Source organism: Equus caballus, chromosome 18 (genome assembly GCF_041296265.1).
Source record: "Equus caballus isolate H_3958 breed thoroughbred chromosome 18, TB-T2T, whole genome shotgun sequence".
NCBI lineage: Eukaryota > Metazoa > Chordata > Mammalia > Perissodactyla > Equidae > Equus > Equus caballus.
The window spans coordinates 57303066-57321631 of record NC_091701.1 but is presented as its reverse complement, the minus strand read 5'-3'; the positions used below and the strand labels follow the sequence as shown (position 1 = coordinate 57321631).

General features: G+C 40.3%; 1 protein-coding gene across 50 annotated transcripts in view; it reads right to left on the bottom strand.

Annotated features, from left to right (window-relative positions):
* The window catches only part of OSBPL6 (oxysterol binding protein like 6), a 198719-nt gene that overhangs the window by 44307 nt on the left and 135846 nt on the right, over nt 1–18566 (bottom strand). For 19 of the 50 annotated variants that reach the window (XM_070241316.1, XM_070241299.1, XM_070241303.1 and 16 more), the window contains 6 exons: nt 16654–16776; nt 13748–13801; nt 12540–12653; nt 12253–12423; nt 9227–9359; nt 2367–2470 (listed from right to left, as the gene is read on the bottom strand). In XM_070241316.1, coding sequence (XP_070097417.1) covers nt 2367–2470; nt 9227–9359; nt 12253–12423; nt 12540–12653; nt 13748–13801; nt 16654–16776 — 699 coding nt within the window. Of the gene's footprint in view, nt 1–1709; nt 1803–2366; nt 2471–9226; nt 9360–12252; nt 12424–12539; nt 12654–13747; nt 13802–16653; nt 16777–18566 lie in introns of all 50 variants that reach the window. The other 31 variants (XM_070241304.1, XM_070241293.1, XM_001497310.7 and 28 more) reach the window with 3 other exon arrangements.

The following is an 18566-nucleotide window of genomic DNA, read 5'->3' as shown; positions in this document are numbered from 1 at the left end:
CGACAGGAGTATGAATGAAGAATATTTTCCTGCTTTTTGAACAATTTCTTCTGATGACTCAAAGAAATCTTCATAAACTCTCTGCACATGGAAAAGTACAGCCTGTGACTAGGAGGGCTATTCAGAGCAGCATTCTGTTTCCTTCAGAAAAAGACTGAGTGACATGGAGACTCTGGTGGGTCTCATAGCCACAGCAGGGTGGCCAGGGGCATTTAACTCAGACTCATTGAGAGCCAGCCTATTCAAGACAACAGCCGTGAATGGGAATCTGTTCAATGGCATACCTTATAAAAACAAGATCGAATTCATATCTGTCCACAAATGTCTATGTTCTTATGGTGCTGGCCTTCTTCAATTATTTTATTTATAATGGTTCTTTTTCCCTGGGTATGATAACCATAGATACCATGCATAAAAAAAAACAAAACAAAAATAACCACAAAACTAGATAATTGCATGCTCAAAACAAATGAAATGGCCAAAAGCTATTTTACATAATTTTTTTGTGAAGTCATTTGGCACATTTGTCTCTACAGTATTAATTTTCTGAATAGAAGGGAAAACACACTGAACAAAAGAACACGAAAAATTGTGTTCATAGAATGTGGACATTCTAAATAAAAAAACATGGCTCTTTAGTGCTAAGGAAAATTGATTTTCAAGTACATCAGATTAGGAAAGCAAAGCAACAAAGAGGTTGTTATTTACACATTCAGAATTACAACACAAAGAATGTTACCAATACAATCAGAATTAAAGAATTATTGTTATTTATTTAGAAGACTGAAGAATTCTGAAAAGCCGAAAAGCAAAATTGTAAGTCTAACTCTGATTGTGCAGGGTAAGAGTCCTTCACAAAATACAGCTAGATTGGAGTAGTAGTGATCCTAAAGATCTGAAAGTAATATGATTTATGACTTAAGAGGTTTCAGGCATTTACCATATTTCGTATCACTGCATACAATTACACAAGAGGATCTTAGTTGAAAAATTTAAAACTACTCATTTCAACTAAATAACTTATTGAAAATAAATTTCAAGTAAGTTTATTAGGAGCCATTAAAACTAGTTCAGATTTTAAGCGATTGTTGATGGCCAAATAATATCCATTTTTCATAGGATCATAGAATTTTAGAGTTGAAAGGGAATTCAGAGATGATTAAGTTACCTCCATTACTTTACCTAGGAGCAAACAGAAGCCCAGAAAATTTAACAGAAGTTCATGAGGTTATGCTGCCAAGAAATCACAGTGATTAAACTAGAACCCAGGTTTGCTGATTTCTAGTCTATTGCAGCTCTCAACCTTTTATTGACAGATAAAAGTTTGGACAAAGCTAACACATACAAAGCTCCTTTTAAGATCTAGTATATATAAGTGAATGCTCATTACAACCCATTGGATTTTTAGTCTAGATTGGTAAGGTGACTTTTTGTTAAAATACATTTTAATGGTTCAAAGGCCATAATTGAGATGAAAATTCCACTTTGCAGCCATATTAAGTAATTTTAACCTTTCTTTTAAATTCTTTTTACTTATGCCAGAGTAAGAAGAAAGGATTTCCCACTATTTTAGATAACTCAGCCTGAAACGCACTGGCTTTAAGGCAGTTAAGCTGCTGTAAACTTTTTAACATCCATGAACTGATACATAAAGATGAGTATTTTAAAAGCACATAAAAATATGAATGAAGGAAAAGTCAAGTCTGTACCTGCAGTTGTATTTTTGTATCTTTGCTGACACTTTTTGTTCTCCATCGTCTTGTGACCCGCTTGTCTTTCTTTGAAATATCTACACAGTTAGCCTACATTACACAAATAGTTAAAAGCAACAAAGGATTATTAAGTTCACACAGGTGATACAGACAGAGACAAAGAGAGCGCAGCAAGTTAGTAATCATTGTTAGACATCTTAAGCAAACCAGCCAGGAAAGAAAGGCGTATCTGATGCCTACTGGGCATCAAAAGCAGAGACAAGAACTTAATCATAAAATACGTTTGTCTGCTATACAAAATTAAAACAGGATTATACGTCTTCAGCATTTTTTTCCTATATGAAAAGATGGTAATAATTCTGAGAGTATCTAAGATATCTTCAAAGCTACCATTTCTAATGCAACAGAAACATGGAAGAATGATTCAGATATTTGTTTCTCTAGTTTCTATTTAAATGCAAAATATTCCAAAATAGACATCTTAACACAATGACACCAAGATTCAAAAATATTAAGAATAACTCCACAATATAAACTAATCTGTTCTGTAGTTATTTCCTTTTAAATGTTACCTCGTATACTCATAGAATAATCCAGTAAAAATTCTGAGTTACTATCTTCAGGTCCATCCACCAGCAGCAGTAATATGTTTACCTGCATGTCAGTAAAATTAGGTGCTGACTGAGTTCTCTGAAGTATTTCCAAATTTTGCAGGAGTTTGCTAAGTTCCACAAGGTTTGACTGGCAGTGTGCAAGATCTAATAAAAATCAGAAATAAAAATCTGTTAGAACTGGGCAGGGAGTGGTGGTGACGGTAACAAAGGGGAGTCAATCCAAATTATGGCACATAAGATTAGGCAGATCCATGTCTATATAATGATGATATTGGCAAATGAAACAAAACGGACCCTTCTCTGGTTTAGAACAGAAAAAGCATTGATTATTAGATGATTTCAAAGCCCACTCCTACAAATTAACAGCTATTAGGGTAGAGAGCCATTAAAATCTCAGTGACATTTGTGTGCTCACTCTCCTGCTCAAGTGGCCTTTCTCACATGAGAAGCACAATCGAGGGAACTTCAGCAGTTGGACGGTTTTGTTCTTGGGAACCTGTCTACCTGCTCTTAAAATAGTTCACAGGGTGGCTGCTTGGAATTGGGATGGAGTCAAAGTCAAGTTCGGAAAAATAAGGTACAAAGTCAGACAAACACATTTATCTCTAATTTAGCTCACTAACAATGTTGCAATGAATGCTTACTTTAAAATCTACTAGAGACGTTACACGAAACAAAACCAAAGACTCTCAAAGTGTGCTCCCTGGCTCAACGACATCAGCATCACCCGGGCACGAAACTCACTCTGTTTGAATTCATGTTTAGAACAAAGAAATGACTTCATGTTATTTTTAACTTTTTGATGTATTTGAACAAGCAAAAATTTTTAAGATCTGTATCATAAACTGTCTCTCAAAAAACTGACCTTTAGTATGTGAAACTAAATACAATTAAGAATATTGAGTTATTAGCATCATTTATTCAATTATTAAATATTTAGAACCTACATCCCAGTTATGTGATGATTTTGCATATGTACTGTTTATAACAAGACTGCAGTAGGGAAAGCCTATAAATTTGTTAAATTATAAAGTGGTTGTTCTTATTTTTGTGGCAGTTGGTGAAAATTTCCCTTTTATTATCTTTGTTTCTCATTGAATTTCAAAGATCTGAATTGTTACAGATATGGTATAGGCAGCAAAATATCGCAGTTAAATATGAATAAAGATTAGCTGGGTCAAAAAATTAGTGGAAAAGGGGCTGGTCCCATGGCATAGTGGTTGAGTTCGGCACACTCTGCTTCAGTGGCCCAGAGTTTGTGGGTTCGGATCCTGGGCATGGACCTACACCACTTGTCAGCCATGCTAAGGTGGTGACCCACATAAAAAATAGAGGAAGACTGGCATAGATGTTACCTCAGGGCTAATCTTGAAACAAAAAAAAAAAAAAGAGGAAGATTGGCAGTAGATGTTACCTCAGGGCAAATCTTCCTCACCAAAATAAATAAATAAATAAAATTGGTAGATATAAAATAGAGGGGTAACTGCTAAGAGGGTCTTTACAGAGGACTCAGAATCTCTGCACAGTCCAAGAAAAGCTAGACTGTAGCAATTCATCCTGGGGCCAGGCCACACCCCAGTCCTTCCTCTTAGCAGCATCTGCCTCTGGGTGGAGCCCGGGTGGGCTGTTCAAATGCTACTATTTTTCTTCCAGGGAACTCCTAGCCATCAACAGAGGGAACCACCCAATGGAAGGGGGAAGAAGGGAGTAGATACTGACAAGGCAACGGCCATTCCCTGTCCCTTCATCTCCCCCACAAAGAAAATAAGGTAAAGTGGTTTGAAAGGGTAGGAAATACAGAAGACAAAGGGAAGGAACGAGGGAGTAAAGTACTGAGAAGGAAGCAAGGGGTTACAGAGAAGAGGAGAGAGTAGAGGGCTAGAAAGGACCTCCATTTTAACTTGCTTTTTAAAGAACAACCACATCATAAGCACCCTGCTGGTAGGGACATTGTCTAACATTATCTACCCATTGAGCCTTCTTTCCAGTAAATATTACATTCATACCTTTTAATAATTGTGATTATTCTACTCAACTGGTATATGTAGGTAGCAAAGAAATTTAGAAATGGGGCTTAAAACCTTTTCTAACAGAATGAAAAGAGAACTTTGTGAACAAACTCGATTCAAGGCAAAAGACTCAAAACCAAGAGTCAGGAGATGTTGATTTCCTTTACGTTTCTTGGTGGCAGTTTCCTCACCTGTCAATTGGTGACAGTAATATTTACCTCTCTTACCGTCCTGATTAGAGTAGCAGCTGAGATGGTAGATGAGAAAATTCTCTGAAAACCAGAAATTGTCTTTATGGCGTCTTGATCACACTAGGTTGAATCATACTGCTAGGGCCTTAGCTTGGATCAAGCCACACCATTCCTCATCACTTCTATCACTTGAAACATGAAAGAAATGAAATCTCACACAGGATTTCACCGCTTGCCTAAGTGTCTGGTTGCATACAAGGATTATAAAGATTTACCCAACACAATGAAAATATCTTTTAAAAAAGAAATCTCTGGAATTTCATTCAATTAAGATTAAATCAAATTTTAGAAACAGGGGGAAAAATTATGCTAAGAAAGAACTGCTGAGATAGTTTCTAATAGTGAACAGTTAAAAACTTAAATATCTAGCAGTTTACTTATTTTCCCATCATGCCCTACCTTGTTCCAAAAAGAAACAGGTTGTCCAACTGTGGAATGGTTAAACAAATTAAGGTATATCCAAAGTTATCCACTTATTATTTCATTTAGGGAATTATTTCATTGATTGGGAAGACACTGTGTACCGAGCACAGTTCTAAGCACAGGGAATACAGCAATCAAGTAAGATTCATGGAATTTATGTTCTGGCAAAAAAAAATGTATGCAATAAACAATCTGTATGTTGAACTATTATGTACCCGTATTTAATGATGGCATGTACTGGTATATAAAGATGGCATATAAAATACTAATCTTGTTTCTATGGAAAAAAATGCTCTCCAAGAGTCAAGCAATTCCCTTATATACTTGAGAAGATCTGTATGGATGTAAGTCCACATCTATGAATAGCTAGCTACTTTAAGCATTAGCATTTGAAATCAGATACATTATGGGTTCAAGATGATGTTACATGATGAACTTTTGAAATACAACTAACCTCAATATTGGGGATTCTATGAAATGATCAAGGTAGACCAAAGAAAAAGTGTTGTGGAAGTTTAGGAATGTTGTTTGAGGTCATCAGAACAGCCTTAAAAGAGAGAGTGGAATCTTTTCTGGTTCAGGAGGATTGATGCAAAGGGCTCAGCAAAACAGGAAGGTGGAGAAGGGCAGGGGGTACCGCAGGTTGGGAAGAACAACCTGTGCAAAGGCATGGACTACGCGAGCATGTTCAGGAAATAGCAAATGAGTTCAGCTAGGCCTATGGAAGGCATGGTTGAAAGGGTAGGTAGGGCCAGAAAGCTAAAAGCTGGATGTTAAATGCTGGACTAAGCAGTTTGGACTAAAACCCCAGTGCCCAAGGAGAACCACTTGAACAGATTTTTGCACAAAAGCTATTTTAAGAAACATCAGTCTTGAGGGAACATTATGTAATGGACAAAGAAGTGGCTTTGGGCTTAATCAAATATGGGTTGGCTGGGGTCCCAACCTCTCCACCAGGGGCAGCGATACAATCTTGGGCAAATCCTTAACCTCTGTGCAAGTGGGAACAGTAGCAAAACCTACGTCTTATGGCTGAGTGCAGTGGAATAATGCCTGCTAAGTGCTGGCACGGGGCTGCAAACATGTTCAAGAACAGTAATTTGCCATGAGCCTCTGAGAAAGATGGAGCAGCAGAGCAAGAGACTGCACGTGATGGTACCAGTCAGGAGGCTGTGTGACTGCCCAGAAATAGAGTGAATGGTGGGTCTGAGTCATGAAAGCAGAAATGGAATTCCAGAGCAAGGGTAGATGAAGGGGAGGGGAAAGGGGGATGCTTTCAAAGAAATAACAGAACTTAGTCTCAGCTGGATGAACAGAGTGGGAGGGTCAAAGATGATGCTCAGGTTTCAGGGGTGGTTATGACAGCAGCACTGACAGAAACAGGGAAGTCCAGGAGCTGGGATCATTTTCCGGGAAGACACAAGAGTCCGGTTTTGGACAGGTTGAGAAGGGGGTGCAATAGAGACCATAGACAGAAAGGGCCAATGGCAAGGTGAGGCAGTGGGAATGCAGCACAGGTTGGATACAGAGACCTGAGATTTAAAGAGTTTTCAGCCTTTTTAAATGGAATATGGTGCAGTGATTAGGAGCATATGCTCTGGAGTCAGATCACCTGAGTGTGTGAACTTGGTCAAAGAGCTAACTTCTCTGTACCTAGGTTTTCTCATCTGTAAAATGGAGTTGAGAGGATTAAATGAGTTAATGCACATAAAACACCTAGACTAGTGCCTGTCGCATAGGAAGTACCCAATACCTATTAGCTGCCATCACAACCACTGACACTACCATCATCATCATCACCACCATCACCACCACTACACCACCACTATCATCAACTAAAGAGAGATTTCAGTTGAAACTATAAGCATCCCTGTCATCTCCAAAACACAATCATTAGGATAAAGTTGGTCTGGTTTAGCCCTCCAGCTTTGCCAAGTACTTGCTATGCAACACGGACAAGTTACTTGACCTCTCTGAGTTTTGGCTTCCCTATATATAAAAATATGGTTCACAATCCCTACTTGGTACAATTGTGAAGATTTACATAAAACCATACATGTGAAGTGCTCAGTTCAGTGCCTGGCCCATAGTGAGCATCCAATAAACTATAGTTACTATTATTAAAGCTGAAAGCAAAAGACTGAATCTAGATTATTCCCCAACGAAAGTTGGCCAGAGGAAAATCCCAGTAAAGCAGAGGAGGAGCAGTTGAGAAAAAGGAAAACTTCCTGGGGCCGGAGGAGGAGGCTCGTTGGAGGAGGTCCTGCAGGGGGGGGTCACAGGATGAGGCCTGAGAATACAGCGGAAATCAGATGGCCTCTTGCTCTCAAGTATGCCCTTTCCACAGAGCAAAAAGGACAAAAGTCAAATCATGGGAGAGAAGCTGGAGTCTCTGGGCAGAGAGCAGGAACAAGTGAAATGAGAAAGATGAGGTTGTCTCAGAGAGAGGAGATAATTATTGCACAAAATCCTGCAAGAAGACAGAAAGGCAGGACGGAGGACACAGAGCAGCCAGGATGGGGAGAAGGAAGAGCACCCCTGAGAGTGGAGAGAGGGCACAAGGGATGGGCCACCGAGGATTCTGAAGCACCAGGGAGACAAATGCGTCCCTCCCTCACCCACCAGCCAGGGGCTCTTCGCATGAAAGCCAGGGTCTATTCATTTTGGTCAGATGAATGGATTCTGTCCCAGGGGATGGTCTCAATCTTTTCAGCAAGGTAGGCGACTGGGTTAAATACCAAGAGTGTGTGGGAAGCTGCAGAAGTCAGAGGAAGTGAAATGTCTAGAACCACTGCTGAGGCGAACCTGCTGTGCTGTAGGAAAGCGAGGCTCACCTTCTCCCCCCAAGCTGAAGTTAATGTTTACCTTAACTAATTAATTACAGACACCAAATTAATGTCTGTATGTTTTGTGAATACATTCAAGTGAAACACTTTTAATGGAACGAATGTAACATCCCTCTTAAAATCATATTTTCACATAAAGATTGAGTTTGGGATGTGTGGAGTGCTAGTAAAAGTGCTGCAGACTTTGAGTTCACACACATATAGAGCAAAAAAAATTTCTTTTGCTTGGGGGACCAACACAGATCACCAAATTTCAATTTTTCTAAATGAGGACATAAAAAAAATCTAACAGCTACTTTCACCATAATTTCATAAAAGAAAAAAAATTAGTATAAAAAAGTTAGGCTCAACATCATCTCAAAATAACTTTAAAAATTAAATCAATTTCACCTTACTAAATACTTCCTATGTTATCCTCGTTTTTCTCTTTTTTTTTTTTTTTAAAGATTTTTTTTATTTTTTCCTTTTTCTCCCCAAAGCCCCCAGGTACATAGTTGTGTATTCTTCGTTGTGGGTTCTTCTAGTTGTGGCATGTGGGACGCTGCCTCAGCGTGGTCTGACGAGCAGTGCCATGTCCGCGCCCAGGATTCGAACCAACGAAACACCGGGCCGCCTGCAGTGGAGCGTGCGAACTTAACCACTCGGCCACGGGGCCAGCCCCTCGTTTTTCTCATTTTTGAAGGTCAAATGAAAACTGTCTCATAGACAGGATCCAGTCTGGACCAACGTGCTCAGGCTAATTACAAGGAAGGAGAAAGTTTCTGGAGATTAAGAGGTTCAGAGATGGCAGAGTAAGGTAATCATGTATGATGCTGAGTGAGGGAAATCGTGTATAAGTTCAGAATATTTAGTAACTAATCCATAGCAGAACACGACTAACAGGCAACTGTGGATATAAGATGCAGTATAATTGTGCTGTTTATTGCCAGGTTGTCAGGAGACATACACTTGTTCTGTGGGCAAGACGGAGCAGCAGAGAAGGAGCTGTGAAAGTGACCTGGCAGACAGTCAGGAGCGAGGGTGGAGGGTGCTCCGGAGGCAGCTCTCCTCTGTGTTATTGCCTCAGGGTCCAGGGAGTGGGAGGCTATTGAAGCCAGAAGGGAACTGGTAACGAGAAGAAGGGATAAGCCTGAGTGGGTGGAAGTCAGGCTAAGGGGGAAACCAGATTCAGTAGTTGTGAGGGTGCAGGAGAACAGACAGGCAAGAAGCTGAGTCATGGGACGGAGAAGGATCTGATGGATAAACGTAAGAAAAAGGAGAGGTGGAAGCATTCAAGGGGTTGAGGGGTGACAGGTGCAGCACCCACAATTCACCTCTTTTGTTTCTATTTTTCTGGCTTATCCTGAGAGCCCACACTGGGCAAGAACTGACCTTCCGCACACCTGTCCATTTCTTCTGAGTCCTGTAACCAGGCTGCCACTTTACTCTGGCCGGTGGTGCAGGTTGCAGGGAGGCTGTTGCTGCATGGCAAAGGGGACTGCCAGGGAAAGCTGTTTGGTTGCACCTACAGTGAACAAAAAGAAGTGTGTGGGTAAGCAGAAACAGGACAATTAAGTGATTAAAACAAATACAAGCATCTTCAAAACGACGAAAAAGAGAAGAAGAAAGGTCTCATTCAAAATATGGAAGAAGCCTCTTGATTAAATGTGGTACTTTCTCAGTGAAGCCAAAATTCATAAACAATAATAACACTCTCATTAGGGTGCTATCTCCACCATACAATGAAGGGGACAACATTTAAATATGTTATGTCTCATACTGACAAGGACCTGCCAGCTCAAATTCCCCAAAATTTTAAGTTATTCAGTGAGTTGCATTTGATGCAGTGTCTTCACTGCAGTATTCTTCCCTGGTGACTGAGGGCCGTTCCTTTCTAAAAGTTCTCTGCACTCTTATGATCAGCTCAAGTCTCCTCCGCCACGTGATTCCTAAATGCATCATCCACCAGCAGCAACCTTACAACGCTTTGAATGCATATTGAAAATTATGGTATATAAAAAGGTAGTCTTGGCAAGTTATTATCCATAGCTGATAGACTTTCCATTAAAGGGATTTTATGTGAAATAAATTAAAGTTGTATGTAGTAGGTAGATACTAAAGTGACTGCAGTAAACACTTAGTGAAAAAAGCAGAAACTTATTTCCCAAAAAGCTGAAACAATTTTAAAACTTTCATTTGACTTTAATATTCAATTACAACTGACTGTGTCTCTTCTAAATCATTATGAAGTGAATATGCACATACTTAGCAAACTCAGACTTATTTGTTACCCACACAGGGCCACACACCAATTAACACTCAGGAGTCTCATCATTTGATACTTAGAATGAAAGCAGAGTGATAAAGAGCTCTTTTCACTCTTCATTGCGTTTTGGTACATTTAACGGAAATCCCTCACTGAGTTAGATCTTAGAGGGATGTCATTCATAACTAGAGCAATAGATCTTTTATGAAAATCAGAGTTGAAGAGTGTTCTTATTCCAAGGCAAACTGTGGGGAGGATTTGGTTTCAGTTCTCCATTCTCAGATATCATCCAAGTAACTTAATAAGGAACACAAGGGATGAAAATAATACATCTTTTATCAACACTCTGTGCAAAAGACGCAGGCAGCAGCTGGGAGAACCAAAGAATTAAACATCTACATTTTTAAAACATCCATCTGGAATACATTTCTTGTTTAATTTGGACTAACTTTGGGATCCATTCTCTTCTGTGGCGAGAACACAGGAGACCCAGAGAAACTTGAGGACTATGTTGAGCATCTTGCGTTGGGTCATTTTCTAAGTGCCCTGCTTCCTAACCACTGGACCTCCTGGTTTGTTCCCTTTTATCTCAGAACTGGTTCATATTAGGGTTAACCCTACAACCTAATCCTGGGAGAAAGATGATTAAACAGTCCTTGGCAAGGCTGCAAACAGAATGAAATAACATAAGGTCTGAGAGCCTTGTGAAATACAATTAATGGGATTTAACAAAAATTCTACTCAAGTAATTTCCATTGATATAGCAACAACTGAATGCAGTAGTATTTCATTTAATCTTGTCTAATTAGTCTTTCATTTACTCCATGAGGTTTATAAATGCTTTGCAAAAGAAACTTGGATATATGTATTGCATATATTTCTATATAAGAAAACAGAGAAAAAGTGGAATCTTCACTGAAACGTTCTTGAACCCAATTCCTTGTGGCAGCCAGCTTATTCACAGATGTCTCTGTTCTCAATACAGCTGCCAAGTGGGAAGCTGGAACACCCCTGGGCAGTGCAATATGCTATGGCTCAGAGAACTTAATTATTGAATCAAAGGCAGAAACAGCTGTCTCTCTGCCTGTTGTCTTAACCTTGATTTTTTAAAAAAAAAATTTATTGTGGTCTAAATAGTTTATAACAGTGTGAAATTTCAGTTGTACATTAATATTTGTCAAACACCATATAAATGTGCCCCTGCACCCCCTATGCCCACCCTCCCCCTCCCCCCCGTCCCCCTGGTAACCACTAAATTGTTCTCTTTGTCCATAAGTTTGTTTATATTCCACATATGAGTGAAATCATACAGTGTTTGTCTTTCTCGGTCTGGCTTCTTTCGCTTAACATGATGCCCGCAAGGTCCATCCATGTGGCTGCAAATGGGACAATCATTTAACCTTGGTTTTTAATAGGCAACACTTCTAGCTTTTCAGCAACACAGAAAACATGAACACCAGCAACATGAACTCTTATTACAGCCCAAAGAACAGCTTCAGCTTCCCTTAGCCTGGCACCTGGTATAATGGGAAGGGCACTGATTTTTGGAACAGAGAGATGTGGGTTCAGATCCTGCCTCAGCTGTTTAATGGCTAACTTCTGGACAAATTCTTTATTGCCTCTGAACTTTGGCCACAGTAAAGACTAGAGACGAATGAATGTCAAATGCTTAACCCAGTGCCTGGCCACTCAAACGGACCACTGCTTATATTATGGTCACATTCTCTAGCTCACTTGCATTCACTTCATGAGGAAATTCACTAGTCTCCTTCCGGGTTATGTATATATCACAGCCCAAGGCAAGAAAGCAAGTTTCATTTTCAAAACCTTGTGGTCTTATTAACACCCAGGAAGACATTGATTTCTAGGTGTTGATTAACCAAATGTTCACTCTACTTCCTAATGTTCCTACAAAGCCATATAAAATTAGGATATAGTCCATTCAGAGAAAGGAAAAGCAACTTCTCTTGGTGATCCACATTTTTGCCTAATCCATACTTGAGATTAACTTTGCTGCAAAATGACACTGTCTTCTGAGGGTTAGTTTACAAAGAAAACCTTCTCGTTCTGGTTTGTCAAAAGAGACTCAGTTACGTGTGTACGTAATTTTCTAAGCAATTTCTGGGCTGATTTTTATACAACAAAGTCATACCTTTCCATCCACAGTGGAAACATTAGCAGCGGGTGAGGATTCAGCTGTGGAGGTTGAAGGAAATATGTGAAAACTAGCATCTCTTGGTGATCTCACAATTTCATTCTGCCGATACAATCGATGATGGCGCAATTTGGAGACCCAGGCATCAAACCAGTCCTGGGATTTCACCTAAAACAATGAACGAGAGGAGAAGGTAACAGTGGAAGCAATCTTCCACTTACCACTGATATAGGCAAGTGATTTCCCCTGATAACGACAGAGAAACTGTTGAAAAGGGATTTCACCTTCAAATGATAGATGTGCTCTTCTGTGTCAAGATCTATTCTCCGAGCTTTCTTTTTAATTGACATGACCGAGAGCCCGACATCAATGCTCCCATGGACCTTCCCTTTTTGAATCTGAAATCAAAAGACTAGTTAGTAGGCTGGAAGGATAAATGATGTGTTTCTGTACTGAAGAAAGCTTAATGCAATCTTTAACTTACCGACGGGAAATGGATTACTACACCTCCTTTACAAAAAGAAAAATGGTTAAGGTTCTGAGGTTAAGGTCCTTAATCTGAGGACAGTTGAAGTTGCAGTGACCACAGCAATTTTACTAAGTCAGACTATTCCTCTCTTATTCCAGTTTTTGGCATAACACATAACATCAATTATTCATAATTCTAGATTGCCCAGCTTCTAACCCCGAAAAGATATCTCTAGTGGTTCCTAAAATAACTCTGGTCAATCTTTGACCTGCAACCCAGAACACCCCCAAGTAATCGGCTAGAAGACAGCTGCTAGTGCAGAACTGGGCAGCTGGGGCCAGAGAGCACAGAGCAGCCAGCTCTTCCTTCTGGCTGCTCCCCTTTGATCAAGGACATGCAGCTGATTCAATGGAAGAGTTGAGCACAAAACTGAAATCTGAGCCCTCTGTTATTTCCCCTACATCACAATGAAAGGAAGGAGGGCATTTTCCAGTTTAGCACGCAAACAACTACTTTTTATATTAAAGAAAAATGGCGAAATAATTTTAGTGAGTTAGGATTCCCCAGATAAAAGGATGTATAAAATAGAAAGGAAGTTCATAAGACAGGTTTTAAAAGGGCATCGACAAGAACAAAGGTTGCTTTAAATCTCAAAAAAGCACATAAAGCATAGTTTATTGAGAGATGCAGAAAAAAGTCTATTTGGGTTTTCTCTCTAAGACAGAAAGGGTGATATTTTATTAGTGTGTCGCTTTTAGTTTTAAGCTTCTGTTTTTAACGACAAACATCACAATAGTTAAATTAAATGTTCAGGCACCAGTTTGAGATTTTACGCTAGTCTGAGCATAAGCAACAAAACACACCTTCTATGGAACATGGAAGTTAGGTAGTTTGTTAAATCTTACAGGTGCAGAAATACACAAAGCTGGTAACCATGGCACAAGGCTTGTGCGACTATGATGTTTACTCACTTCAAGCAGAATTCTGAATCAATCTTTGTAACATGTCCTGGGTGCTACTTACATCGAGTGGTGCCTTTGAATACTTTAACATTCCATTATCCAGGACAAAAAAACGCTGTAAGAACCAAACAAGGCCCAGTTACCATCTGTATTTTGAATTATATAAAACATTCACAAGTGTGGATCTAGCATTGCTTGGCATTTAGTAATCAATACGTTTGATCATTTTAACGTATTTGGATTCAGTGCACCTGACCAGGCTCAGTCACATTAAATAGGAAGGAAGTCAGGCTCCAGTTCCATACTATTAACCTACCAGGGTTCTTTTACACATAATCCAATAGGGACGGAATCTTTTCACTGTGGTTTTCTTAAAGGGGGGGGGGGGGGTAGGTGGGAGGAGAGGGGAGAGAGGGAATCTCAGGGCCTGCAGCTAAGACTTTCTGAATGAACCACAATGGGATGTTTTGTTTTGTTTTGTTTTTTTGAGGAAGATTAGCCCTGAGCTAACATCCACCACCAATTCTCCTCTTTTTGCTGAAGAAGACTTGCCCTGAGCTAACATCCATGCCCATCCTCCTCTACTTTATATGTGGGACGCCTGCCACAGCGTGGCTTGATAAGCAGTTCACAGATCTGCACCCAGGATCTGAACTGGTGAACCCCGGGCCACCAAAGTGGAGTGTGTGAACTTAACCACTATGCCACCGGGATTGCCCCCACAACGGGATGTTTTTGAAAGTGAGAAATGAGAATAACCTGGGTTAGGTCACAGCGATTCTATGAGGAGCTTGTCTACAGGGAATTTTTCATCCTGGAGGTAAACTCCTGCATTTCCCTGGATACCATGGATAATTCCTGAAAATGCTCATGTCTGCAACAGAAGCCAGTGGACTGGATCTATGAATCATGAATTATCTGGAAAGTTTAAGAAGTAGCTTTAGGAATATACTTGCATCTCTACTTAGCAAAATGCTCACACTTCACTAATAGTAAAAGAGATTAAAAATTATTTCTGAACTACATTAAGGGTAAAAATTAAAAAGAGAGAGAGAGACTTTTGGCAATTTTTGTCTCTTCCAAGATGCTCCTGGTCCAGTTCAAACGAATCTAGTCATTGCTGCTCCACAAACACTCAGGAACTCTCTGCTACTGACTTCCTTTCCATGGGCAACTGACAAGAGAACAAACAGCTCCGAGGACCCAATCAAACAATGGGTCCAGTGCCCTCCCCTAGTCTCTACAGATGCAAGGAGTCTTTCTGTTGTTGGAAGATTACCCTGCTGGGAAGTTTTTGTGATTCAGGACTATCAGCTGCTGAGGTGGCAGGCAGTCAGGCCCGGGAATACCCTCCACAGTACTCATAGAAGGCCACTGTAACCCCTTTGTTACAGGTTCTGGGGGGCAAGTAGCACTGCAAGAATCTCTACAGCTGAAAAACCCTTGATTACTCAATCGCCCATAACTTGGGCAATCAAATGGGCTGATGCTTGAATAAATATCTGATGGCTTTAAAGACCAGGAGAAAAGGCAATGCGAGGGACAACTCCTACTTTTTATGTAGCAAAATGTTCAACATCATGGTCCAGAAAGAGTTGCTGTTGAAACAAGGCCAGTTTTGCTGAAACATGAACTGAGAGTGCTAAATTAAAGTTAGCAGTTCATATAAAATTTGTTTCTTTGACCTCTTTTTTCTATTTTTCCATTTCTATCAATCAAAGAATTTTAGCAAGGATAACCTATAGGATGGTCACGGGGGAGGAGATTAGCAAGGCCATTGATTTGAGGAATTGCAAAGTAGTAAGGTCAGAATGAAAGGCAAAAGGTGATTTTAGGAAGGAGTACGGCCAGTGGGCCAAAATCCAAGGAAGAACAAGGATGGAGAGAAATAACCGGCATTGGGATAATATTATGGATTCAGGGGAGACTGAGGAGGTTTCTGACAAGCAAGAGGAAACATTAGTCAGAAGCCTCTTTGACCTGTTTTTATTTCACTCTTAGAGACGGGGGATTGGGGCAACATTTCCCATTTGTTAATTTTTAAGTCTTTCCCTTAAATTACAAAAAATGTATTTTCTCAAGGATGTTAGAATCAATCCATAACTTCCCTGCTGTGGACCAATGGGCAGCCACCACCCAGCTACTTGGGCCAACAAATCCACCTGCCCTGATGTGAAATCCATTGGCAGATGTGGCAAGAGGATGAACCTGGTCTTCCAGTGATTTCAGAGAAGATTCTGGTGGTCTATCAGGGGCTTATGCTAAAAATGGAAGACAACTTCCTCCTCCTTAGCATCAAAGAATTCTTGCTGCTCAGGTAATTGCAACAATGTAGTGCAGAATATTTTCTCCATAATTAAAACTGCAAGATGGAAAAACGATGTAGGGGACAGGAGAGAGGAATAAATCAAATACTTTAAAGTGCGGTAAACAAACTTCCAAGATCAGTGATTTTCCATCTTTAGTTTGCACTGGTAATAATAATAATTCTAGGAAACTTTTCCAAAGAATTAAATAGACATTCATGTATAAGGATGTTCATCACAACATCTTAACAGTAAAAAATTAAGACACAACCTACGTATCTAGCAATAGGGAATTGGTTCAATAATGGTGGGATATATGATATAAATCCATCCAATGGAATATACGTATGTATTTAAAAACGTCTCATATTTAGAATATTTAATAAGAACATATTCATACTAATTTAAGTGAAAAAGCCAGAGTAGACAATATGCACAAACTGGATGTTAAATATCATGTAAAATATTTTTTCCCTTCCTACAGATATTCCAGATGTCAGACTTAAACAGGTATAATAGGTTGCAACCCACATGGTTAAAATAAGGCTTTGAAAATGAGTTTTACCCATACAACTATACTCTTGGTGCCACCTAATGAGACCAAACGAGAGCTTCTCTATTTACAAAGATGATCTGAACATGAGTATGATGAAAATGTTACCTTGTGCCAGCCTTTTAAAGGCCATTTTCTTTTCTTCAGCATAAAGCCTTCATGTTTGTCTGGTCTCTGGACATTGGTTTGGCCTATTTTCAGCCCTTCTATAATTTCCCAGCTGTCAGCTTCCTGAGAGAAAAGAAGAAAAACAAATCACATCTTTTTTGGTGCTTGATGACGCACTAACAGCAGATTCTTAAGTAGAAGTTGCTTTTGAGGCAACACTTGACCCACCAGAAGTATGAGCAACATTCTGCAGCAAATTTAACCTCAGACACAGCTAGGTACTTACAAGTGAAGTTAAAACGAGTTTCCAGGTAGACCTGGAGGTATACGGGTCCATTAGAGATGAGCTGGGGTTGCAGTTTGGGGTAGAAGAGAATTTTGATTACCTGTTTTCAGAAGGTTTAAAATGCATTTTTCCAGATAGCTAATCTCTGGGCACTTTAAAGTTTTAAAGTAAGACTGTTTCAATGACAAATGTTCAATCAGTGTGTGGACCTGGCTTTCTGTGTAGCAATGGAAAGACTGTAGCAGTCTAAGCGGCTTGTAAGCTATTAAGCTAAAGAGCAGAGCTACGGGCGGGGAGGCTGTGTGCATTTCAGAGGGCACAGAAAATGCTCCGCTCACCAAACACACACCAAGAAGTCCATGCTTTCAAAGACACTCACCCAGAGACACAAATCCCTTCGAGCCCATAGAAAGAGCACCAGACTGCAAGGCCAGAAATCTGGGATTCTAGAGTCCACACGATCACCTTCCTCTGTTAAAAATGGTTTGCTTTTCCATAAAACATGTTTTTTCATCCATGGTGTTAAAAAATTTTTAATGAGTAATCAACATTTAAAAATCAGAAGATTTCAGACTTTAAAAATCCAAATTTGGGGGCCAGTCCCATGGTGTAGTGATTAAGTTCACACGCTCTGCTTGGTGGCCTGGGGTTCACAGGCTCGGATCCTGGGCATGGATGTACACACCACTCATCTAGCCATGCTGTGGCAGTGTCCCACATACATAGTAGAGGAAGATTGGCACAGATGTTAGCTCTGTGCCAATCTTCCTCAAGCAAAAAGAGGAAGACTGGCAACAGATGTTAGCTCAGGGCCAATCTTCCTCACTAAAAAAAAAACCCCACAAAAAACCCACATTTCTAGCATTTTCTGAAAGCCTATAAGATCTGGCAACATTGGGCTGCCCTGAGGGACAGATGCCTGTCTTCAGTTTGCCACAGTCTTCCTTGGGCCTGCTTCCTTGGTAGCTGCCTGGCCCTTAGCAACATCCCAGGTTTTAAAATCCCAGGACTGGTGATTTCTAAGGACCTATGCAGCTTTAAAGTAACCGTTGACCTGGCAAACACTCATATTCTAAATCTCAGGCTCGTGGAACGATGAAGCAGCAGAGGCAGGCGCAAGAAGGTCATATCCCATGCACAAGTGCTACCATCCTGCCCACAGTGCAGGGATGCAAAATCTCTCCATGCAGCCTACTCTGCTGCCTCAGTTGTGGAAAGCTGGGTGCAGCTCCAGGGATCAGGAAGGCCCCTCTGTAGAATGCCGCATCCCAAACTGATTCAGGAAGTTGCCTTTGGAAAGGATCTATTCTATCGGAAATCACCCTTCGACCACAGAACAAAGGCTTCAACAGGAATGGCCAATGGGTTCCATGTCGGGACAGATGGACTTGCTGGCCCAACGGTCCGGATGGTGGCTGTCCAGAACGTGCTGAAGGACTGTGAGGCTGTGACAAGGCCCTGAGGCCAAGGTGCCACCATCAGTTACTGATATCGCGACGCGAAGGGAGTGGGCTCTGTATTTAACCATCCATTCTTCTTTTCCTTTTCTTTCTCTTTTCATCTTAGAAGCTGCTTGCCCTATGCCCAAGTCAAACATATGTTTAGTGCAAATATGTGTAAATGTAAA